At 39.9% G+C, this 26,313-nt stretch overlaps 1 protein-coding gene and 1 pseudogene across 3 annotated transcripts in view; one reads left to right on the top strand and one right to left on the bottom strand.

The window, feature by feature from the left end:
• EXD2 (exonuclease 3'-5' domain containing 2) overlaps positions 1-26,313 on the bottom strand; it is a 58,843-nt gene that overhangs the window by 16,161 nt on the left and 16,369 nt on the right. For 2 of the 3 annotated variants that reach the window (XM_046009528.1, XM_046009527.1), the window contains exons 3-5: positions 11,844-12,100; positions 7,933-8,059; positions 651-982 (exon numbers count right to left, since the gene is read on the bottom strand). In XM_046009528.1, the coding sequence (XP_045865484.1) occupies positions 651-982; positions 7,933-8,059; positions 11,844-12,100 (716 nt within the window). The remainder of the gene's footprint in view (positions 1-650; positions 983-7,932; positions 8,060-11,843; positions 12,101-26,313) is intronic. The other variant, XM_046009529.1, reaches the window with a different exon arrangement.
• LOC123944773 lies at positions 6,642-6,914 on the top strand (annotated as a pseudogene).

Here is a 26,313-nt window from a genome sequence, read left to right as displayed (position 1 = left end):
GTTTATTTCTGGCTCATACGCAATACTGGCTTCAATTTAATCATCCAATTCCTAAAGGCACTCTGCTACAGGGGCCAAACTTCCACTCCAAAGCACTTATTAGTCATCTTTCTGCAACAGAGGCGTTAAGTTGTACAGAAAAACTCTCACTGGTTAGAGAATAATATTGGCTTAGAGCTGGATGCCTTTCTAAATAATCAAATACCAAATGAACAGGAAATCAGATGATGCATTTCTCCTGAAATGTATGAGGCAATTCATGCTATTCATTTTCACAGCTATCCTGAGCAAGCAAGGAGTAATAATTATACCCTCATTTATAACTGGAGAAGTTACAGGGCTCAAGTCATACCAGGATCAGCAACAAAGCTAGGTTAAGCTCTCCTTATGGCCACTCAATTCTAAAAATTAGAAAGTAAAAGAAGGGGAAAAGGAGGAAAACACATAAATAGACCAAAGGTTAGCTCTAAATGTCCTTGAAGGAAAGGAAAAAAAAAAAAATTAACTCCTGGGGGGAAAAAATTAACCCCTCGAGCACCTGTCGTCCTACCACACACTCTTCTCCCCAGACCTAAGATGAGGCATCATGCCTTTTGCTAGAGGCTGGGCCTCTGCATCTCTCTCTACCAGACAGAGAACAACTCAGTTACCTGGCTGAATAGCCCACCCCCAGGGGCTTTCTTTTATGTTTTCTGGGGTCTTTCCCTTGGTGGTTGCCTGGCGTCATTCCATCTGTCTTAGACTTCTTATTTCTTGGCTTCTGCTGAGCTTCTGCTGTTTCCCCATTAACCTCTTCCCCCAGTCGGCTGAGTCCTTTGCTTCGGAATGGGATGTCTACCACATCCTGGCAATTTTCCAAGACTTTTCTCCAACCCACATGGTCATCGTTTTCGTCTGCAGTTGAATTCCTAGAGAAAGGGTATCCAAGAAGATGGAGAAAGAGAGCCACTGAAATCTGGGCATCCCTGGCAGCATAAATCACCTGAAGAGAAAAGTCAGAGATCAGTGGAATCTGGAAGGCATACCACAGAGAGTAATTTCCAAGTCAGTCACAAAGACACAGACAACTTTCAGGATTCTAATTCAAGATGTACAATACCCAAAGCACTGTGTACTTCTTAAAAACCTTTTATGATGAAATATTTTGCACTATATGAAAGTAAACTGAATAGTATAATGAATCTTCATGTTTCTTGTCTATGTTTATAACTAAAATAGCTAAAATCATGACTTACTTTGAATATTCAAAAATCCTAACCTACACAAACCAGCAAAGTTTCTTTCTCTTTGTTACCAAACCTGATGGACAGACTTTTCTCAAGTTTGGGTGAGGGCCGTCCCCACAAGTGTGACAATTAGTCCATGAAATTCACTTTGGAGGTGGCCATCATCTAGACCACCTGAAAACAAGATTCACTGAGAGGCCTGTGTAATTGCCAATCAGAAACAACCTGCCATACCTATTAATAAGATGTGGAAAACAAACAGGCTTCAAGCATGGGCCTCAAGTCAAAAGTCACAAGGGCTCGTTTCTGAAAGGAATAAATTTCAGATTATATGGTATAATCTACCATAATAATAACGGCAAGTCACTCTCCCAAACAACTGGTGACAGGAAAGCTGGTCACAAATAAAAGTAGCCAAAACTGTCATTAAGAGCTTTTCCCAAAAAAAGGAGTAAAGACTTCAAAATTCCTTTAATTTACCTCTAGTAACCAAGCCTGGTAAATAATACTATTAGGAAGGATTTATTATGCTTTTAGAATAAAACAGGCTTGGATAAAATTTTCCATCTAGACTCAACAATCTATACATCTACCACCCAGCTGTCTCCCACTGGAAAAAACTGTGTTTGAATGTGAAGAGTTTAAAGTGTTTTCAAGGGGTACCTGGGTGGCTCAGTCAGTTAAGAGTCTGCCTTCAGTTAAGGTCATGATCCCAGGGTCCTGGGATCGAGTGCCGCATTGGGCTCCCTGCTCAGCAGGAACATGCCTCTCCTCCTGCTCATTCTCTCTCTCTCAAATAAATAAATTTTTCTTTTAAAGTGCTCTTTTAACAAATTGTTTTCAAATGATAAGGAAACCAAAGCACTTTCAACAGATGCTGTTGAGACAACTGGATGACCACATGTGAAAGAATGAAGTTGGACCCCAACCCTATATCACACACAAAAATGAACTCAAAATGGGTCATAAACCTAAATGTAAGAGCTAAAACCCAAGACTCATAAATGAAAACATAGGAGTAAATGTTCATCACCTTGGGGTAGGCAATGATTTCTTGGATACAACACCAAAAGTGTAAGTGATAAGTGAAAAAATAGATTAACCGGGCATCATCAAAATTAAAACCTTTTTTGCTTCAAATAATGACCTCAGTCAAATAAGTGAAAAGACCACCTGAAGAATGGGGGGAAATATTTACACATTATATACCTAACAAGGGACTAGCGTTCAAAATATATGAAGAACTCTTAGAAGTCAACAATATAAGAACAACTCAATTAAAATATGAGCAAAAGGGGTGCCTGGGTGGCTCAGTCATTAGGTGTCTGCCTTCGGCTGAGGTCAGGATCCTGGAGTCCTGGGATCAAGCCCTACAACAGGCTCCCTGCTCAGCAGGCAGCCTGCTACTCCTCTCCCACTTCCCTGTTTGTGTTCCCTCTCTCGCTGTGTCTCTCTCTGTCAAATAAATAAAACCTTTAAAAATAAAATAATATATGAGCAAGGATCTGAATAGATGTTTCTCCAAAGAAAATATATAGTCAACAAGCACATGAAAAGATGTTCAGCATCATTAGCCACTAGGGAAACGTAAATCAAAACCACAGTGAAATACTATTTCATACTTAACTAGGATGGCTCTAATCAAAAAGACAATAACAAGAGTTGGTGAGGATGTGGAAAATTCGAATCTCCATATATTATTGGTAAGAATATAAAATGGTGCAGCTACTTTGCAAAACAGTATGGCAGTTCCTTAAACAGTTAAACATAAAGGTTATGACTCAGCAATTCCACTCCTAGGTATATACCCAAGATAAGTAAAAACATATGACATATGTCCACATAAAATTTTATACACAAATATTCATAGTGGCATTTTTCATAACAGCCAAAAAATGAAAGCCATCCAAATCTCCACCAATTGATGAATGGATAAATAAAATGTAGTATATCCATACAATGGACTACTGCATAGCAGTAAAAAGAAATGAACTACCAATAAATGTTATAACATGAATGAACCACAAAAACATGCAAAATTAAGAAGCCAATCACAAAAGACCATATATTGTATAGTTCCATTTATATGAAATGTCCAAAACAGACAAATCTATAAAGACAAAATGTAGATTAGTGATTGCCTATTGTTAAGGTGTTGTGGCACGAGATGGGAAGTGACTACAGGATGGGGAGTAACTGCTAATCACTATGGAGTTTCTTTTTGGGGTGATAAAAATGTTCTAAAATTAGGCAGTGGTGATGATTGCACAACTCGATAAAACTACTAAAATCCATTGATTTGTACACTTTTTTTTTTTTTCTTTTTTTAAAGTGGGCTCCATGTCCAACATGAGGTTTGAACTCAGGACCCTGCGATCAAGAGTCACATGCTCTACAGACTGGGCCAGCCAGGTACTCTGATCTGTGTACTTTAAATGTCTGAATGTTATTGTATGTAAGTGATACCTCAATAAAACTGCTAAAAGAAACAAACCAACCAAGGCACAAAGAAGTGACTTACTCCTAGTCACAGAAAGTCAGAAATAGCTGCAGAAAACAAATTCAGAGAATTTGACTCCCAAAACTCTCTTACAGGATAATGTTAGCCTAAAGATACCAGCTAAATCTTTCCAATAACAACATTTTGGAAGGATGAACAAGTGGTGACCAACTCAGCAAACAAGAGAAGGCTAAAATCTGGGCCTATGGGCTGGTAAGCCAAAAATCCAAGAATCAAGTCAATTTGAGCCACAGAGAATGGCAAAGCATTAAGAATGGGAAGCACCAGGTGCTTCTGTGAAAGTAAGTACAAGTAGGGGTGAAAACAAGAAGATAAGGTGAGAGCTTCCATAAAGAACACTTAGGACTCTAGACCCTCTCCTTTATACCCCAGGGGTGGCAATGACTCCTTCTCTAATCCCAGAAGAGCAAAAGTTTAAGTCATATAATGGCTGACTCACAGAGGATCTGGATCTAGTAACACCAGGCCTGGCGCAGGGTGGGGGCAAAGTGTCACCTGGAAATGGGATTATGGGAAAGTGTACATATGGCTTGGTGAAAGTACCAACACCTTTCCCCACTCAGCAACCAGAATATAAGCAGAGGGGCTTATACCTCTTGGGCAGAAGACTAGATGATTCATCTCTGGAGAAACTGAGTAGCCTGAGGAAAAAAGAGTTTCAGTTACTGACATGTGACTATAATCTACAGGTATTGATAATAATGCCCAGTGGTCCAAAAGCCCTGGCTCTATTTGCTATATTCTCAACCCATTTCTGAAAATTCAAATTTAAACATGATTTTCTGTATTTTCTAAAATCTCATTAAGCATTATGTTTATAATTAGAACGAAATAAATAATAAACATTATTGAAATAAAGAATGAACAGGGGCACCTGGATGGCTCAGTAGGAAGAACGTGCAATCCTTGATCTTGGGATTGCGAGTTCGAGTCGCATGCCGGGTGTAGAGGTTACTAAAGAAAATAAATAAACTTAAAAAATTAAAAAAAAAAAAAGGAATGAGTAAGAGTCTTTAGGAATTCTGAATTCTCACAATAATAAGGATCACAAATCTGGCTTCAAGATTGGTAGCAATTACCTTTTCCTCTCCAACTTTTTAAGAGTTTTCAAACCCACAGAAAAAGTTAAAAGAAGCATAATGCCAACTGACATTCACAATCATCAATTTTTGCTTTATCACTTTATAATATGGACACCACACACTTTTTTTTTTTGCCTGAACACACTTCAAAATTAAGTTGCAGCTATTCTGATACTTCATCTCTAAGTGCGTCAGCGTGTACTTCTTAAGAACAAGGACATTCTTCTACATGATCTCATGATTACCACACCCAAGAGCTCTAAAAGTGACAAAGTACAATAATACACAGTTCTATTCAAATGTCTCCAATTGTTCCACACATGTTTTTTCAGATGGTGCAATATTCTGGATTTTTAGTAAACTTCTAGAACTGTACAACCCATCACCACAAGCAACGTTAGAAAACTTCCATCACCTCAAAAAGAAACCTAATACCCTGTAGCAGTCATCCTCGACGTCTCTCAGCCCTAGGAAACCATTAATTTATGTTGTCTCTATAGATTTATATATTCTGAACATTTCATCAAAATAGAATCTGATGTGATATTTTCCAACTGGCTTTTTTTCACTTAGCATAATGTTTCCAAGATGCATCCATGCATGTACCATGTGTCCTTTGTATTTCTGAAAAATACTCCACTGTAAGGCTATACCATATTTTACTTATTCATTCAATAGTTGATGAGCCCAATCAACTTTTTAAGGTGTCTTTAAATATGGACAGCCAAGGATCTAAACATTTAAGAAAAACATTCCATGTGAAAGACAAAGACCAAATCAAACATTTCAAATAAGGAACTCAGAGGAAAATGAAGCAGTACAGGAAGAAGAAAACCTCAGAAATCTTTAATACTCAAATATAACAGAAGATACTGTATCTCTTATACAAAAACAAAGTTATTTTTAAAGCGAATATTCAGAGGAGACCAAGAATCTCTTGTAACTTACAATTATGATAGGAATAATTAAAAATTCAATAGAAATGTTAGAAGACAAACTTGGGGAAATTTCCCAGAAGGTAAAACAAAAAACACAAAGAGAGAAAATATTTTTCCTAGGAAAGCAGAGAATCAATTCAAGGGGGTCCAACATCTAAATAATATGAGTTCTAAAAACAAAAGGGAGGGAAATTTTCAAAGAAATATTATGAGAATAATTCTCTTAACTGAAAGATAGATTGAAAGGGCCCACTGGCTTCTAATACTAAAATGGAAGATAGCCCACACTAATGTATACAATCATGAATTTTAAGAACTAAGAATAAAGTGAAGATTCTCCAGAAAGAAAAACAAGTGACATGCTCAGTATCAATACTGGAAGCTCTGAGACAGGGAACATTACCTTTGAAGTTCTGAAGGAAAATGATTTTCACCCTAAAAGCCGTACTCAGCAAAAATTGCAGGTCACAGACAGGCAAGCCAGTATCTTTTCAGACATGGAGGGTGTCACAAATGAACTTCCTATGCTCCTTCTCTTAATGTACTCCAAGACAAGGAAGGGAAAAGACATGGAATTTGCAAGACAGAGGATCTACTCCAGAAGAAAGGTGAAAGGACTCCCTAGGCTGATGGTAGATGCAGATTCCAGGGTCAGAGCTGGGCAGCAGCTCTGGAAGGAGGAGGATAAAGGATTCTGTCTGGAAGGGAGGGCTCCAAGGGAAAACAAAAGGATTAAGTCACCTCACATGCCTGAACCGGCCAAGAAAAGATACAGGGTTCCATTAAAGAGTCTGGGCTTGAAACAGATAATAGGTAGATAGAAAACAAAACAAACAGCTTTTTGGCCACCAATCTGCTTTGTGTGCCTCTTGCCATGTTTTCTCACAAGACTTTCAGAAATAAGTGATTTCCAGCCAAGAAACAAAAGCAGAATCGTCCCATTCCCCAGTGGACTTGGGTGAAAACTGGTAATAAAATCAGGTACAACTCCAAGAGGAGGCACTGAAGAAGAACCAGGCTGGGTCTAGAAGGCGTCACACGTCATGAGGGGGCACACCTAGTTGGCACCACATATTTAATTAAGCTGCATGAAGACCACGTGTTCTATCCTGTCACGGCCGACAGACATGTTTTATCAGGGAAATGATTTTTCTCTGTTACTACGCCTCTGCACCAGTAGGATGGTTCAGCAATAAATGTGAGAGCTTTCAGCTCTATGGATACTGGGCTTCTGATTTGTGAAGTACTGAAATCCCCTTCCTGTCAGTTCACACACAGCACTGTCCTACAGAACTTTCTGCAGCCACAGAAATACAACCTTGACAACCAAGTATGTAAAATGTGGCGAGGGGGCGCCTGGGTGGCTCAGTTCCTTAAGTCTGCCTCAGGCTCAGGTTATGATCTCAGGAGTCTTGGGATCAGGGTCCCCAGTGAGCGGGGTGTCTCCTTGTCCCTTGCCCCTCCCCCTACTGTGCTCTTTCTCAAATAAATAAATAAAATCTTAAAAAAGAAAAAAAGAAAGCAAACAAAAGTACAAATTATTACAGGAAATCAAAAAGCTATATAAGAAAAAAACTGTAGCTTCCTATGTGGCTCAGCTATAAATAATATCAATATAAGTAGATACTAATCTGATAAAAATGATGATTTACCTATATTGGGAAGATATGGAAGGGAAAAGAATTTGTCTGGGGACAGAGGAATTACAAGAGTACTAAATCATGTCTTCCACTATAAGAAGTCAAAAGATAATATGAAAAATAATAAAGAGTAATATATGCATGTAATTTAAAAATATAACGGTAATTACCAGGAAGAAATGAAATTAGTTACCATTGAGTGGGAGGAAGACAGAGAACCACTAACTGTTTCTTATAATAAGTCTTATAACACTCTGGTTTTCTAATTACGCATTTGTGTTCATAATAAAAAATTACATTTTCTGAAATGCCTGGCATATAGTAAATGCTCAAAAATATAAAACACAATAGGGACTCTTACTCTGTTACTTAAGTACCATTTATAAACCACAGACCAGTTATCTTCAGTGAGTCTCTTCTCAGGTATTTCCACCCAATACTTATAGTTGAAGATTACAATACAAGAACAACTATTCTTCGCAAGCAACGGCTCTTCCATTCTTCAACTACTCTGACAAGAAGTACCTGGTCCTCAGTAAGATTCTCAGCATCCCAGTTGCTGCAACGAAGCAGGAGGGACTTGTCAAGCGGAAAGTTCAAAACCGTCTCAGCAAGTGATTTCAGGCTTAGCCCATTACAGAGCAAATTGTTTCTGCAAGAAATAAGCAAGTTGTGTATCAAAAATGGGCAAAAGAAGAACAGGCAAATCAAAAAAGACATTTAAATGGCCAACACGGGGCGCCTGGGTGGCTCAGTGGGTTGAGCCTCTGATCATGATCTGGTTATGATCTCAGGGTCCTAGGATCGAGCCCCATGTCGGGCTCTCTGCTCAGCGGGGAGCCTGCTTCCCCCTCTCTCTCTCTCTGCCTGTCTCTCTGCCTACTTGTGATCTCTGCAAATAAATAGATAAAAATCTTTAAAAATATATATATAAAAGAAATAAATGGCCAATATACAGATAGACGGCAGACACTCAAACTCACTAGACATCAAACAAAATAAAATAAAAATTATAAATAATTTATCGGCCTGCAGATTTAAAAAAACAACTACATCTACTATTGTTGGAGCATGAAGAATCAGTCTAATCTAAAATTCATGAACTGTCCATTTTTACAAGCTTTATGGGAAATAGTTTAACAATAAAGAGTTTTCAAAATTTTGAACATGAAAATTCTCTGATTCAAGAATTCCACTTCTAGGAATTTATCCTATGGACAAATGTGCGTAAGATGATCTTCACTGCAGGACCATTTATAGGAGCAAAGAATTGGAAACAACCTAAATGTCCATCAACAAAAGGCTAGTTAAATATCTCTGCAATTAAATTCCATACAGCTATTAAAAATAAGGATGTGGATGGGGGCACCTGGGTGGCTGAGTCAGTTAAGCATCTGACTCCTGGTTTTGGCTCGGGTCACGATCTCATGAGTCCTGGGATGGAGCCCTGCACCGCCACTGCCCTGCTCAGCGGGCAGTCCACATGCTGATTCTCTCCCTCTGCCCCTGCCCCCCACTCACGTGAGTGCTCCCTCTTTCTCTCTCTCCAATAAATAAATAAATCTTTAAAAAAAAATAAGGATGTAGATCTATACTGATATGAAAAGATATCCATGACATATTCATTAAGTAAAAAGAGACTGTGCGAGAAAACATATGTTGTGGTCCCTTTATATTAATATATATACCACATTCCAGATGTATGTGTGTGAGAGACATAGGTATGACCTATGTCTAGGTATGACAGAAACAAAGCACAGAGATAACTAGAAAGATATCAATCATATATGTTCATGATATTATCTCTGGGTATGGGACTTACAGTGATTATCTATCTTCTTTACATGTTTCTATATTTGCATTGGCTAGTATTCATGTAATTACCTTTCAAATTTGAAAAAATGGTAATGGCATTTTCATTGAGCAGGTGAATGTACAAAAAACCCAAATAATCTTTCTGTCCTTCAAATACTTTCTGATTAAAATAGCTGCAGGGCAGCAGAAAAAATTAATTTGTCCAAGGTTTGGAGATTCCAAACAAGAAATAAATGTGAAATTAGGAACACATTGGTCTATACAAGTGGCGCTAACTTCCTGGCTACCAAGTGAGAGACTAGAAGCTTTAGAGCAGGAGGCTTGGAGGTGGGGGTTCACATCAGGGTTACGGTAAGCAGGACTCCCTCAGGAACCATAGGAAATGAAATCACTATAATGATGAAGAAAAGGAAGTCTTTTCCTACAAAAACCAGCAGTAATTGATGGATTTCATTTCCCCCAAAAGGCAGCACTGACTAAAAAGTAGAAACAGGTCCAGACATACTTAGGGAAAAATACATAATGTCTTGGTTCGATTAAGTGAAAATTCAGGCTTTGGGAGACATAAAATCTCTTTTGTTTTGTTGGAAACTATAAAAATAATGAATGCTTATTATTAAAAGTACAGACAACAGAAAAGCATCACAGGTGGAAAGTAAAAGCCTATCACCCCATACTTCCACTCCTTGGGAATATTGACTCTTACAGTAGGCTGTGGCCGCTCCAGACCTTTTCCATGCACAGACAGACAGATGGTTAAGCGGAGGAGGAGACAACATGTTTTTGGCATTTGTTCTGTTTTTTGCTCTACAACTTGCTTTATTACTTAATATATCAGAGACTTCCATCCGTGATGGTAAGTATAAATGTACTTTTTTCATTCTTTTTAATAGCTGTGTAATTTTTCAAGCATGGCTATTTCATAATTCTTGAAATCATTACCCCCGGCGAAGGACAGTACTTAATTTTCAAGCTACTTTATTCCATTTAGGTCATTAGTCCTTTTTTAAACGTCATATATGGAAAGGTTGTGCATTTCTTGAGGATTAATTAAAGACAACAGGCCATCTTTGCCATTTCAAATTTTCACTAGGAAAGATTCCAAAGTCATATACAACAATCTCTACAGTAAATCATCTCTGGTTAACATTTAACACAAAAGATAAAGAGTGAGAGCTGAACACAGCAGTACACTGCACTGTCTCTGTGGGACACACTCACACTCAAAGTGCTTCACGTAGTTTAACTCTCGAGATCCTCACACCAATCCTGGGAGGTGAGAACCTAATTATTGCCACAGAGGGAAGTGAGGAACAGCCACTGCACAGCCCACTCCAGGGTCAACTCTTGGCTCCTACACCCACCACCTCTAACAGCAGAGAGGGACAGGGGACACCTCCGGGGGAGCGGTGCCTTGGGAGGGTGGAGCGGAGGGAGGCCTGGCGAGAGGTGCCTGCTGGGGTGACACTCCAAATACTTCACAGATTTAAAATTCTTTACAGTAAGTATGCGATGTATTTCTTGAAAACTTTATGCTTACAAGAGTTGTGTTTACATAAGCCAAACTCCTAAGCTAAAATAAAATTCCATTTTATACTAAAAAAATGACAAGATGAGATTTTAATCAGGCCTTCTCTTACTTTATCAAATCCTCCGCACTTTCAATGTCTGGCATTTGAGGCAGGGAGAGAGGCTACCTCACTCCACTTTATTAAAATGAGGACACCCACCCACGCACACACTCAAGCAAATGAAGGTCATTGCCAATCCCTGAAAAACAATTTCCATAAGAATAGAATTAGTCTGCCACTGCTTTTAGCCTAAAGCAGGGTTTGCAAACTCCAATGTCTATCCGGAGGAGTTGGGGTTACAATGGATGGCAGAGGTGAGGACTGTGGCGATTAAACAGAGCATGGGCATCTAAGGAGGCCAACCTCTCCCCAGCAACTGTTTCCATCTAGAACCCCTGACCTCACTTAGTCAAATCATCTGATTTTTCAAAAGCCCCAAATACAGACTTTTACATTAAATCTTCTGGATTTAAACCAGAAATACCCAAAAATATCATGGTGTGAGGAGGGGGTACGGAAAAAGCAAAAGCAAGGGGAACCTGGGTGGTTCAGTTGGTTGGGTGGCTGCCTTCGGCTCAGGTCATGAGCCCAAGGTCCTGGGATCAAGCCCCGCATCGCGCTCCCTGCTCAGCGGGGAGCCGGCTTCCCCCCTCTCCCTCTGCCTGGGCGCCTGGGTGGCTCAGTGGGTTAAAGCTCTACCTACTTGTGATCTCTCTCTCTCTCTCTCTGACAAATTAATTAATTAATTAATTAAAAAAAAAAAAAGCAAAAGCAAAACATGAAGCCCTGATTAAGCCACTGGTGCAATCAGTTTTCCGACCTGTAGCTTATGGAGACACCTTATCCATGGTTCCCCTACAAAGACCAATCCCAGGTAACTAAAGATTTCTCAGAAGTTGGAATATTCCCTCACAAATTCATATGCATCTCAGAAGCCCCTAGGCTTCTAAAAAACTCTGGATGCTTCCTTACTGTTCTCAGTATTCCAGACATCTTGCTAAGACACTCGCCCCACGGCTCCAGGAACCCCAGCATTCATACGGACCCTACCTCTGCCTCACGGCTAGGTATCGGAGGTCCAGGCACCCCTTAACCACCGGGCCGTAGTCCTGCAGGAGCTTGCTGGCATCTTCTAAACATCCTACTCCAACTTTTAAAATAGTGCCATCTGCCAAAATGTCCAACAAAGTTTTTGGTAGTGTTTTTCCTCCACGGATCAGCTTTGGCAAGCGAACCAAGACACAGAAGCCGCTTGGGGAGGCCATCTGAAGGAGTGACAGAGGACTGACTTTGCCTTCCGAATTCACCTGCAACAAAGGAAAACAGGGCCATAGGTCATGCCTACCACAGCAGCAATTACAACATGAAACAGGCAAAAAAAAAAAAAAAAGTCTAAGAGGGATATCCTTAATCCCAAAGAAAGTGGCTGGCCGAATTTTGGTTCAAATCCAAGGTTGAGCCTATGCTAGCAAATGCAATGGACTCTGTGAAGCTGCAGCCTAAACAAAGGGGCCCCAGCGTGAGCCTGAAATGTGAGCAGCTGTAAAGACTGACACAGAGGACAGCTGGCTGAGTCATGGGAAACGTGCTGGTTTTAAAAAGTCTAAGTGAGAGGGGCACGTGCCTGGGTGGCTCAGTGGGTTAAAGCCTCTGCCTTCGGCTTGGGTCATGGTCCCGGGGTCCTGGGGGTCCTGGGATCGAGCCCCACGTCGGACTCTCTGCTCAGCAGGGAGCCTGCTTCCCTTCCTCTCTCTCCTTGCCTCTCTGCCTCCTTGTGATCTCTGTCTGTCAAATAAGTAAATAAAATCTTAAAAAAAAAAAAAAAGTCTAAGTGAGGCGCCCCTGGGTGGCTTAGTGGTTGAGTGTGTGCCTTCCACTCAGGTCCTGATCCCAGGGTGCTGAGATTGAGCCCCTGCTGAGCGGAAAGCCTGCTTCTCCTTCTCCCTTTCCCCCTCCCCCTGCTTGTGCTCCCTCTCTCCGTCAAAAAGATAAATAAAATCTTTAATAATGGGGCGCCTGGGTGGCTCAGTGGATTAAGCCGCTGCCTTCGGCTCAGGTCATGATCTCAGGGTCCTGGGATCGAGCCCCGCATTGGCCTCTCTGCTCTGCAGGGAGCCTGCTGCCTCCTCTCTCTCTGCCTGCCTCTCTACCTACTTGTGATCTCTCTCTCTGTGAAATAAATAAAATCTTTAAAAAAAAAAATCTTTAATAAACAAACATAAGCTAGGATCCTTCTCTCTTAAAGAGATGAAAATAACTTTATGTATTAATTGATCTAGTTTTAATCTTTTTGAGGTAATAGATAAGTCAGAGGGAAAAAAGCTGAAAATTAAGAAATTATTCCCAGGGCGCCTGGGTGGCTCAGTGGATTAAGCCGCTGCCTTCGGCTCGGGTCATGATCTCAGGGTCCTGGGATCGAGCCCCGCGTCGGGCTCTCTGCTCCGCAGGGATCCTGCTTCCTCCTCTCTCTCTCTGCCTGCCTCTCTGCCTACTTGTGATCTCTCTGTGTCAAATAAATAAATAAAATCTTTAAAAAAAAAAAAAAAAGAAAGAAATTATTCCCAGAAAAATTTACATGCAAAGTTCCCATTAACGCAAGATCCTCTACAGTTAGCCACAGAACCCAGGTTAAACGTCCAAGAAATCCCGCCCTTCTCATTTTGGGGGAGAAGAAATTTAGGACCTACAGGTGAAGCAGTTTGCCCACACATGGAGGGATAATGACAAAGTTAGGACTAGAACCCAAATTCCTCAATCCAGAAGGGCAGTTCTCAACCAAGATTCATTTGCATCCCCTCCCTTACCCCATGGACATCTGGCAGTGTCTGGAGAAATTTTGGGTTGTCCCAAGTTGGGGAACAGGGTGCACAAGTATCTAGCAGGTAGAGGGCAGACTGCTGTCAAACATCCCACAATGCGTGGGACAGCTGCTCACGACAACCAACAGCCCGCCCCAGCTCTCCACAGCAGGGAACGCCGCCGGGGCACTGTGGTGTTCTCACTCGCGTGCCAACTGTGCCAGGCCCTGTGCCACACGCCACTATGGCTATGAAGGCATGCAAGTGATGGAACGTGACTGAGGGATTCTAGCCTTATTGGTAGAGAACGATACATATCAGCTCACACCCCAGAAATGACACAGTAAATACCAAAGGAGTGGTTCAAACAAAGTGTTACAAGTAATCTGAGGGAGGTAGTTCATCGTTGAGGTGACCAGAACCACAGAGAGGAAACGGTCAAGATCACGGTGCTGCTGTGAGAAACAAAACTCAGAGGGACCTCATCTTTGACTTCTACTTCACAAAGTAAAACCATGGTTTGACTCATGGAAGGTTTAGGGTTTCCCTTCTCAGGTAATGCTTTATCAGTGAGGTGAGGGCTATTTTCAGATCCTCAAATAAAAGCATGCCAGTTTGATTTCTATTGTGTCTATTTCCTAGGGTTTAGCCGAGGCCAAAAAAGACCTACAAGAAACTTGACTACTGGTTCCTATTCTTTTTTTTTTTTTCTTTTTAAAGATTTATTTATTTGAGAGACAGAGAGAGAGAGAGAGCGGGGTGGAGGGAGGGGGCAGAGGAAGCAGGAGAGAAAGAAGCAAACGCCACATGTGGAGCCCAATAGGGGACTCGATCTCACAACCTGAACCTAATCAAGAGCCTGATGCTTAACTGACTGAGCCACCCAGGTGTCCCTACTGGTTCCTGTTATATAACAATTCATCTAGATGTGGCCAAACTGCCTTTTTATTAGTGAATAACTGCCTTCCTCCATATACCAGCTCTCTCCAAGAAAAAGCCACACATCTCTACTTCTGATATTAAGCACTGCTAACTGGACATAACACTCACTGCAAATTCCTAAGGCTGGATATCTGTACATCTTTTCAGTCGGGTTCCATTGTCTAAAATACACTAAGTAACTAGGTAGATAAGTTGTTTTTTAAATATTGTTTCTGGATTATGTTTACGATCTAATGCATCATATAAAGTTTTCCCACTAAGCATTCAATTGTTTATGATTCCAATAGGTACCCAATTCATACAGAATGTCTAAGTAGAAGGAGAATGTTTTTAGCAGAGTCAATTTGGCTTAAAGAATAAGATATCTAGGGTGCCTGGGTGGCTCAGTGGGTTAAGCCTCTGCCTTCGGCTCAGGTCATGATCTCAGGGTCCTGGAATTGAGTCCCACATCAAGCTCTCTGCTCAGCAGGGAGCCTGCTTCCTCCTTTCTCTCTGTCTCTCTGCCTATTTGTGATCTCTCTCTGTCAAATAAAATCTTAAAAAAAAAAAAAGAACAAGATATCTAATCTAATCTTCATTTCTCATATTTCCACCTTTTGCTTCCTATGATCTTTTTGCCTTGACATCACTTTCTACTCATGGAAAACAATGGAATTCTTGGTTTACCAAAGCTATGTTTAATAACAACAACAAAAGAAATACAATTAAATTTCATTAACATTATTTAATCCAATGGTCTCTGAATTTTTTAAATATTTATTTATTTTAGAGAGAAAGTGCATGCGTGCAAGTGGGGAGGAAAGGCACAGGGAGAGAGAGAATTGCAAGCAGACTCCCCACTGAGCATGGAGCGTGACACGGGGCTCCATCTCAGGACCCTGATATCATGACCTGGGCCAAAATCAATAGTTGGACGCTTAACTAATTTTTTTTTTAGATTAGTCAACTCATAAAAAATACCTGGGACATACAAAATACATATAAATACATTTTTTAAAAGATTTTATTTATTTGACAGAGAGAGATCACAAATAGGCAGAGGCAGGCAGAGAGAGAGAGCACCACCTAGGTGCTCTCTATAAATACATATTTATACATTATAAACTTGTAGTACTATAATGACATGTTATAGACATTATGAAATACATACAAAAGTAAAAACTTTTAATGAATGATGCCATCAAGAATTTTAGACAAAATTTCTAATGCTTTTTCTGTATTTCAGTGATTCACTTAGAGAGCACTGATTTAGAGAGTCCTTTCTGAGGGCCAGTGGATAATCCATTTTGGCTTCAGGATGTCCAGAGCTGATAAAACTTTTTCTAGAGCGCACAATTCTTTAAATGACCACACGATGGCAGCAGAGAGTAAAGAATGATTTGGGACCATCTTCTGGGCTTTGAACAGATTAATAAGCATCCTTAGTCCACAGAGTTTACGTATCATTTAAATTTAGACCATGCCTTTGAGACAAGAATGAGTTTGTCCTTTTCAAGTGACAGAATAAAGGCTTAATGAGGCTGTCAAGTAATAATAAGAGTATGAGGAGGAAAAAACAAAACAGAAGATGGGAAGAGGACAGAACACAAATGAGAGATGCTGAGAGAAGACAGAGCATATAAGCCCTTAAGTACAGATAAGTAATTAAGACATGTTGGCTCTATTCAGAGCAACGGAAGGGTTTTAAGCAGAGGACTGACATGGTCTGATTTCATTTTTAAAAGTTCATTTTGCTTACTATCTGGAGGCGGGATCATAGGTGTACAGAGGTCCAAGGAGGAAGGCTGGTCAGGAGAGTTCTACAAAGGTCCAGATGAGGTCACTTGAGATTTGGGTTGGGGGGAAGCAGAGGAGATGTAGAGAACTAGAGGGAGCCAACATCTTTTTTGGAGGTAGCACTAGATAGTATTACTGGAAAGGGGCTGATGATAAGCAGAAGGAAGCAGACCTCCAGTAGGCCTGAAGCCTGGGCCTGCAGAACAATGCTCTTCAAAAATGACCTTCACCACTTCATTCAGTCTTTGATGCACTAGTTATTTGCACCTGTTGACAAGGACATCTGTAGCAAGAGACTCTAGAAAAAAATCAGGCAGGAGACAGGGGCCAGAAAGATATTTAACATCTCTATTCCCACCTTCCTAAGAGAAAGGCATGTTTTAGCTTCAAAACACGGCAGAAACCTCATTTTCTATAAGTGATTTATGCACAATTGTACATTACCACGGGTAATTCAGGAGAGTCTGGAAACCCGTACTTCTACCTCTATCTGGTAGCATGCTATGTTATTTCCTATTTCTGCAACCACTTCTCTGAATTTCTATATATTTTGCTATTGAGGAATCCCAGCATACCACAACTGCCTGTGTGTCTGACTTTTTTTTTTTCCTTTTTAAGATTTTATTTAGTTATTTGAGAAAGAGAGAGGGAGAGCTAGAGAGAGCGAGACAGTACCAGCAAGGTGGGGGTGCAGAGAGAGAGAGGAAGAAGCAAGCTTCCCACTGAGCAGGGAGCCCCACTCAGGACTCTATCTCAGGACCCTGGAATCATGACCTGAGCTGAAGGCTGATGTTTAACTGGCCAAGCCACCCATGTGCCCCATGTGTCTGACTTTCAATCCTATCATTTCTGTTGGTTAGCCCTTAGGGGCCTGGATGTTTCCCTGATTTTCATCTTAAAGGTAGAGAAGACCAAGGATAATACAGATTTGGGAAGAAAACTCAAGACTTCTTTTAGGAACATGTTAAGTTTGAGATGACTATTAGACATCAAAGGGAAGATGTCAAGTAGGCAGGTGGATATAAAATGCTGGAGTTCTAATTTTGAGAGTCATCAGCATATCAATGATATTTAAAGCTATAAAACAGATGAGATAACTTAAGAGAAGAATATAGAGAGGACATAAATTAGTGATCCACAGACATGTTTAATATTATTATTATTATTTTGGTCTTCACATATTTAAAAACTTGTACCAAAATTTAAAAATTAGTAAAGCACATTTTAAAAAAATCTGTATTCAACGTTTCTCTTTAAAGAACTGGACAACCTGGCAACCCTTGGCTTGACCTGTACAACCACTTCCTCATTTCTATAAGGCATGAGCTCCTTAATTCACCATAATGTCTTCTCAGCACTAAAGCCAACTGTCATTTTCCAATTACCACTAATGTATACCGCTTTTTTTTTTTTTAAGATTTTATTTATTCACTTGAGAGAATGTGAGTGCATAAATGGGGAGAGGGGCAGAGGGAGAGGCTGACTCCTGTGAGCGCAGAGCCTCCCCCTCACCCCACTTGAGATCATGACCTGAGCCAAAGTCAGACCCTTAAACTAAGCCACCCAGGCACCCCACCACTGTTTTTCTAATAGAAAGAAGTATTTCTAAGGATCCATGTCTCTATTAAAACTAGGAAAATAAAAGATCGTAGAGGTCTTATATTTAAAGAAAAAAAGGAGGGAGCATATTTCTTTATGAAATTTAAGAGTATCTCTGTATGCTTAAAAATGTGAACAATCGGGGCGCCTGGGTGGCTCAGTGGATTAGGCCGCTGCCTTCGGCTCAGGTCGTGATCTCAGGGTCCTGGGATCAAGCCCCACATCGGGCTCTCTGCTCCGCGGGGAGCCTGCTTCCTCCTCTCTCTCTGCCTGCCTCTCTGCCTACTTGTGACCTCTCTCTCTGTCAAATAAATAAATAAAATCTTTAAAAAAAAAAAAAAATGTGAACAATCACTCCACATCTTCATTTACATTTCCCATCTGGAACTTGTAGGCATATGAGTTTGCAATCCCTGGGCTAGATAGAGAAGAGACCAAGTCTGAGCTGCCTCAATATTCAGATTCGAGGTAAAAGGGAAATCAGAGGATGAAAAAGAGGAAAGAACAGAATGATAGGAGGCAGGAGAGTGTGAAGACATGAGAACCAAGAAGAATATCTTACCTAGGAACTGTGCAGATGCTTTTTGAGAGCTAGAATAACACGTGTCCACATAAGCATCTGCTGGAGTAGAAAACAAGAACGCTGACAACTTGATCAGTTTCAGTAGGGTAGTCTAGGAGGAGGTCAGATTGAAGTAGTTTGAAGAATTAATGGAGGATAGCAAATTCTACCCAAGTGAGTAGAAGAAAAAAAAGAGAGCAGACATCAGTGAAATTGAACACAAACATATAATAAAGAAGATCAATAAAAGTGAGAAGTTGGTTCTCTTGAAAGACTAGTAAAATTGATAAGCCCAAAGGAGTAATCAAGAAAAAAAGAGAAGCACAAGTAAGTGATGTCAGAAATGAAAAGGAAGCCATCCCTACATATCCTTCCGATTGGGGAAAAAAACTGTCTGAAGATATTATAAACAAGTTTATGCCCATAATTTTAAAGCAAGTTTTTTTTTGTTTTGTTTTGTTTTTTAAAGATTTTATTTATTTGACAGAGAGAAATCACAAGAGAGGCAGGCAGAGAGAGAGGAAGGGAAGCAGGCTCTCCGCTGAGCAGAGAGCCCGATGCGGGACTCGATCCCAGGATCCTGAGATCATGACCTGAGCCGAAGGCAGCGGCTTAACCCACTGAGCCACCCAGGCGCCCCTATGCCCATAATTTTAAAATCTGAAAGCAGATTTAGATGAAAAAATAATTCACCAAAATAGACAAGAAGATAGGGCAACTGGCTGGTTCAGTCAGAAGAGCATGCCACTCTTGATCTCGGGGTCAGGAGCTCAAGCCCCACACTGGGTGTAGAGATCACTTACTTATAACTAAATAAACAACTTTTTTTTTTTTAAAGGCATGAAGAAGGGACGCCTGGGTGGCTCAGTTAGTTAAGTGGCTGCCTTCGGCTCAGGTCATGATCCCAGCGTCCTGGGATCGAGTCCCACATCCAGCTCCGTGCTCAGCGGGGAGCCTGCTTCTCTCTCTGTCTCTGCCTGCCGCTCTGTCTGCCTGTGCTCACTCTCTCTCTCTCTCTGACAAATAAATAAATAAAATCTTCAAAAAAAAAAAAATAAATAAAAATAAAGGCATGAAGAAACAGAAAATCTGAATAGCTCCAAAACCATTAAAAAAATGATATCCATAATTCAAATACTTCTCTAAAAAAAACAAAAACAAAAAAACTCCAGATGGCTTCCCCAATAGATTTTAACCAAATATTTAAGAAAAAAAGAATGGTGATCTTATACAAACTCTTTCAGAGAATGCAAAAATAAGGAAAGCCTTAACCTATTGTATGAGACCAGCATGACTTTTTTATCAAAAAGGGACAGGATCATTTCTAGAAAAAAAAAATTATAAGCCAGTATCACTCATGAACATAGTTTTTAAAAAATCCTCTAAAAAGCATTAGCAAAATGAATTCAGCAATGTATGAAAAGAGTAAGACATCATAACCCAGTTGAATTTGCTCCAGAAATAAAAAAATCAATGTATTTCACCACCACCACAGAATAAAGGTGAAAAACTACACAGTCATCTCAAGACGCAGAAAAGGGCACCTGGGTAGCTCAGCTGGTTAAGAGTTAGGCTCTTGATTTCAGATCAGGTCATGATCTCTGACCCACATCGGGCTCTACACTGAGCAGGAAGCCTGCTTAAGGATTCCCTCTCTCTCTCTTTGCCCCTACCCTTAAAAATTATTTTAAAAAATAATAAAAAAGGAAATGCAGAAAAAGCCCTTGATAAAATTCAATAACTATTCATAATAATAATAAATAAAAACCTCCTAAAAAACCAATAGAATGCAGTGTATTTAATCTGGTAAAGGGATCTATAAACAAACCTATGGTAGATATCATATTCAATATGAAAATGTTGAAAGCTGCCATTTTGAGATAAGGAATGAGTCAAGGATGCCTACTATCACCACTTCTCCTAAACATCACACTGTGATCCTAGTCATGGTAAAACAGGAGAGGAAACAAAAAGTTTAAGAACTGGAGGGGCGCCTGGGTGGCTCAGTGGGTTAAAGCCTCTGCCTTCCACTCAGGTCATGATCCCAGGGTCCTGGGATGGAGCCCCACATCAGGCTCTCCGCTCCGCACAGGGCCTGCTTCCTCTTCTCTCTCTGCCTGCCTAGTTGTGATTTCTCTCTGTCAGATAAATAAAATATTTCAAAAAAAAAAAAAGTTTAAGAACGGAAAGAAATAAAGTCATTTCTCAAATGATATAACACTGTACACAGAAATCCAAAAGACACTACAAGTGAGTAATTTGAATTAATGAGTTTAATAAGGTCCCTTAAAAAAAGAGACATACATAAAAATCATTTGCATTTCTTTATACCAGAAACACAAAAAATTTTAAAAAGATTTCATTTACAATAGAATTTTTAAAATCACAGAAAACTATAAATAGATTTTTAGGAGAAATTAAAGTCTAAATAAATATTCTTAGATTAGAAAACTCAATATTATAAGAAGTTACTCCCCACAAAATGAGCTATTGATGCAATACAATTTCAATCAAAACATAAAAAAAAAATTTTTTTGTAGAAACTGAAAAGCAGAAATAAATAAAATAAGGAAATGTAAAGGACCAAGTCTAAGATAGTCTGGAAAAAGAACAAGATGGCAGGAGTCATGATAAAATAATAGTAACTAAGATGGTTTGTGATCATAAGTGCAAGAATAGAAAAATGGACTCCTGGAGAGCCCAGAAACAGATCTTATAATCAGACACTTGTTTTGTGGCAAAGTGGCATTGCTGAGCAGTGAAGAAAGGTTTAGCTTTTCAATTCATGGTGCTAGAACAACTGGATATTCATATGGGGAAAAAATGAAACCTGACTCTACCTCACAGCCTACACACACACACACACACACACACACACACACGCACACATGCACGCAGAAACACACATCAATTTCAGGTGACCTGTAAATCTGATTGTGCAAGGTTAAAACCACAAATTTCTAAGAATACAGGAGAGTATCTTTATGACTATGAGTAGGATAAGACTTCTTCTATGCCATATAGAGCTTCTGATTATCAAAAGATAACATTAAAAGAATGTACAGATGGGGCACCTGGATGGCTCAGTCAGTAGAGCATGTGACTCTTGATCTTGGGGTTGTGAGTCTGAGCCCCATGTTGGGTGTAGAGATTACCTAAAAATAAAATCTTAAAAAATAATAATGTAAAGTAAATTCACAGAATGGGAGAAAACTTTTAAGGTATACATTTAACTCACAAAGGATTCACAGCCAGAATATATAAAAAATGCCTTTAAATCAGTAAGCAAAAGACAATTCAAAGAAAAAGGGGCAAGAGACTTGAACAGGCACTCCATGAAAGAGGATATCTAAATGATGAATAAAATGTAAAAAGATGCTCAATCAAAAAATAAAATAAAAACTTAAAAAAATTTTTTTAAAGATTTTATTTATTTGTATCAGAGAGAGAGAGAGAGAGAACAAGCAGGCATTGTGGCAGGCAGAGTCAGAGAGAGAAGCAGGCTCCCTGCTGAGCAAGCTCGATGTAGGACCCTGGGATCATGACCTGAGCAGAAGGCAGCAGCTTAACTGACTGAGCCACCAAGGCGTCCCTAAAAAAATTTATTTTTAAAGTTTTTATTTATTTATTCATGAGAGAAAGAGAGAGAGAGACACCGAGGCAGAGGGAGAAGCAGGCTCCCCAAGGAGCAGGGAACCTGATATGGAGCTTGATCCTAGGACCCTGGGATCATGACCTGAACTGAAGGCAGATGCCTAACCATCTGAGCCACTCAGGCACCCCAATAAATAAAAATTTTTTAGCACAGTGAAGGAAACAATCAACAAAACTAAAAAACAACCTACTGAAGGGAGAAGATATTTGCAAATGACATATCTGCTAAAGGGTTAGTACGCAAAATATATAAAGAACTTATAAAACTCAATGCCATAAAAATGAGTAATCCAATTAAAAAATGGGCAGAAAACATGAATAGATATTTTTCCAAAGAAGACATCCAGATGACCAACAGACACATGAAAAGATGATCAACATCACTCATCATCAGGGAAATGTAAATCAAAACTACAATGAGATACCACCTTAAACCTGTCAGAATGGCTAAAATCAACAACACCATAAACAAAAGGTATTGGTGAGGGGGTGGAGAAAGGGGAACCTTCTTGCACTGTGGATGAGAATGCAAACTGGTGCAGCCACTCTGGAAAACAGTATTGATGTCCCTCAAAAAGTTAAAACTAGAACTACCCTATGATCCAGCAATTACAGCACTCAAAGAATACAAAAATACTAATTCAAAGGGATACATGCACCGCAATGTTTAAGCAGCATTATCTACAATAGCCAAATTATGGAAACAGGCCAAGGGTCCACTGACTGATGAATGGATAAACATAGATGTGGTGTATATATATATATACACACACACACACATATATATACACACACACACACAAAGGAATATTACTCAGCCATAAGAAAGAATTAAGTCTTGCCATTTGCAACATTTAAGGAGCTAAGCAAAATTAGTCACAGAAAGACAATTATCATATGATTTCACTCATATGTGGAATTTAAGAAACAACACAAAGGGGAAAAAAAAGAGAGAGAGAGAGGCAAACCAAGAAACAGACTCTCACCTATACAGAATCAGATAGTTACTGGGGGGGAGGGGGGTTGGCGACAGGTTAAATAGGTTATAGGGATTAACAAGTGCACTTGTGATGAGTACCAGGTGTTGTATGGAAGTGTTAAATCACCGCATTATACTCCTAAGACTAATATTACATGTATGTTAACTAACTGGAATTTAAATAAAAACTCCAAATTTTTTTTTTAAAAAAGAAAGAAAATGCAAGATGGTGTAATTAAATAAATATACTGGATTTTTAAAAATCTTTTTTTTAAAAAAAAGATTTTATTTATTTATTTGCCAGACAAAGATCACAAGTAGGCAGAGAGGTAGGCGGAGGTGGGGGGGGGGGAGCAGGCCCCCTGCTGAGCAGAGAGCCAGATGTGGGGCTCGATCCCAGGACCCTGGGATCATGACCTGAGCCCAGGGCAGAGGCTTTAACCCACTGAGCCACTCAGGTGCCCCTAAAAAGTCTTTTTAAAAAGATGCTTAACCTCACTAGTAATCAGGAATGTGAAAATTATAAACCACAATGAAATATCACTACACACCCATGGACATGGTTAATATTTAAAAATCTGACAGTACTAAAAAATAAATAAAAATTAAAAATAAATAAAAATCTGACAGTACCAAATGTTGATAAGATATATGACAAAAACAACTTTCATATAGTCTTGGTGGGAGGTTAAATCAGTAGAACTACTACCTTTTTTTTTTTTAAGATTTTATTTATTTATTTGACAGAGAGAGAGAGAGACAGCGAGAGAGGGAACACAAGCAGGGGTAGTGGGAGAGGGGGAAGTAGGCTTCCCGCTGAGCAGGGAGCCCAATGCAAGGCTCGATCCCAAGATATGACCTGAGCCAAAGGCAGACGCTTAAAGACTGAGCCTCCCAGGCACCCCTGTAGAACCATTTCTGAAAACTGCAACAATGGTTACACTCATATAATACTGATTGGAGGATACATTAGTGAAAACCGCTTTGGCAAACAGCTTGGCAATACCCATATAGGTAAAACATAATACACAATTCTACAATCCAGGACTCCACTAGATACATATGCCCAATAGTAATGAGTGCATATGTTCACTGCGACATTCTTTGTAAGTGCTCCAAATCACAAACAACCCAAATATCCATCAATGTTAGAATAGATGAGTAAATCGTGGCATTTTTATACAACAGATTACTATATGGCATAGAACCACAGTCACACACATCATAGGCAAATCTCACAAACATAATGTTGAGCAAAAGACGACAGACACAAAAGAAGACATACTTGACTGTTTCATATATATTAAATTTAAAAACCAGGCACATCCAAATTAGAGTGCTTAGGGATGCACGCTTGAGTAATAAAAGCATAACAAAAAACAAGAATGTGAACACTAAGAAATCAGAATAATGACCACCCTTGGGGGATAATGATTACAAGGAGTCATAAGGGGATCTCCTGGGGTACTAGCAATCTTCTATTTCCTGACCTAGTTTCTAGTTACACAGCTGTTCTCCTCAGATAAATCATTTAGCTATTTTTGTTTCAGGCATTTTTCTTGATATGTTTTATTTCACACAAAAAAAGGTTAAGAAAAAAAGACTTAAGGGGCAAGTTAAACAGATGAGACAAAACTAAATAAAGTAAAAAGGGGACTATAAAAGAGACCTAAAGAAACTGTGCAGAATGAATCCAGAGGGATGACAATTATGTTAACTATAAAAGAGAGAGGTGCCTGGCTGGCTCAGTGGGTTAAGCGTCTGCCTTCTGCTCAGGTCGCGGTCCTAGGATCGAGCCCCGCATCAGGCTCCCTGCTCAGCACAGAGTCTGCTTGGGATTCTCTCTCTCCCTCTGCTCCTTCCCCATTTCTAAAAAAAAGAAAGAAAGAAAAAAGAAAAGGAAGAACAAGGAATGAATGACTCTTCCTAAAGCTTTTCTGTGGAAGCAATCACAGCTGAGGGAGATGTGGCCTCCAGCAGGAGCTCGGTACTTACCCAAAGCCAAAAGGAAGTAGGTTTAGGATTACTTGCCACTTTCACTTATCCCTGCCTCTGCTACAGTCATGAAACAACTGCTGTCACTAACTATTCCGTTCAGACTACCCTGCTGCTGCACGGATGCTTCCATTTAGTTAGAAAATCAAGGTGTTGGGCAAGAGTGAATTTTCCTCATCTACTAAAGCTCACTGTTGAGCAATAGTTTCGTCTGTTATTGTTGGTATAACTATTTCTAAAATGATATAGTTTCTTATATAGAATATACCAAAAGTATCCAATTCTTCCCTGGTTGCCCAAGGTCATTGGTAGAAACAACTACTATTATCACTGATACAACGAAATACCCTCCAGTAGCCAAGGAAGGTGGTCTTGTGTGACCACGAAGCCTTGCCCACGCTGCCATGTGTCCCCTTGGTCATCACTGCACTGGCACCTGCTAGGCCTCCCACCATGCTCTGACCTGATTTTGTGGCAGCTCTTCTGCTTAGGGCTTCTGCTGATTCCAGGTCCTGGCTCTAGGCCATATCCTAGATATCCCAAAGAAATACAGCAGAGAATTTTGGCAAGGCATTCTACTGAATTAGTCAGAAATGATAACTATGATTTATTTATACTTTTATAATATCTTCTGTTTCAAGGAGATTAAAGTTCACTCTGTGAATCAGAACAACAGAGGAACAGATGCCTTGTACAATCCTTATCCCAACTATGTCACAACTCTCCCAAAGGAAGAGCTCCTAGAAAAATTAACCAGATGTGGGTTGCCTGGGCTCAGTCAATTAAGTGCCCAACTCTCGATTTCAGCTCAGGTCATGATCTCAGGGTTGTGAGATCAAGCCCCACATTCACTTGGCATGAGTCTGCTTGGGATCTACTTCTCCCTCATTCTCTGACCCTCCCCCCACTCCCATGCTCTCTAAATAAATAAATAAAATCTAGAAAGAAAGAAGGAGAGATGGGGTGTCTGGGTGGCTCAGTGGGTTAAATCCTTTGCCTTCGGCTCAGGTCATGATCCCAGGGTCCTGGGATTGAGCCCAGCATCCGGCTCTCTGCTCAATGGGGAGTCTGCTTTCCTTCCTCTCTCTCTGTCTGCCTCTGCCTACTTGTGATCTCCGTCTGTCAAATAAGTAAGTAAAATATTTAAGAAAGAAAGAAAGAAAGAAAGATGGATTAACCAGATGGTTAAGAAAGCCCAGGGCTCAAGTGGTTACT

Source organism: Meles meles, chromosome 6, assembly GCF_922984935.1.
Source record: "Meles meles chromosome 6, mMelMel3.1 paternal haplotype, whole genome shotgun sequence".
NCBI lineage: Eukaryota > Metazoa > Chordata > Mammalia > Carnivora > Mustelidae > Meles > Meles meles.
Note: the sequence above shows the minus strand (reverse complement) of the source record. Positions and strands in the feature narration are given on the sequence as shown.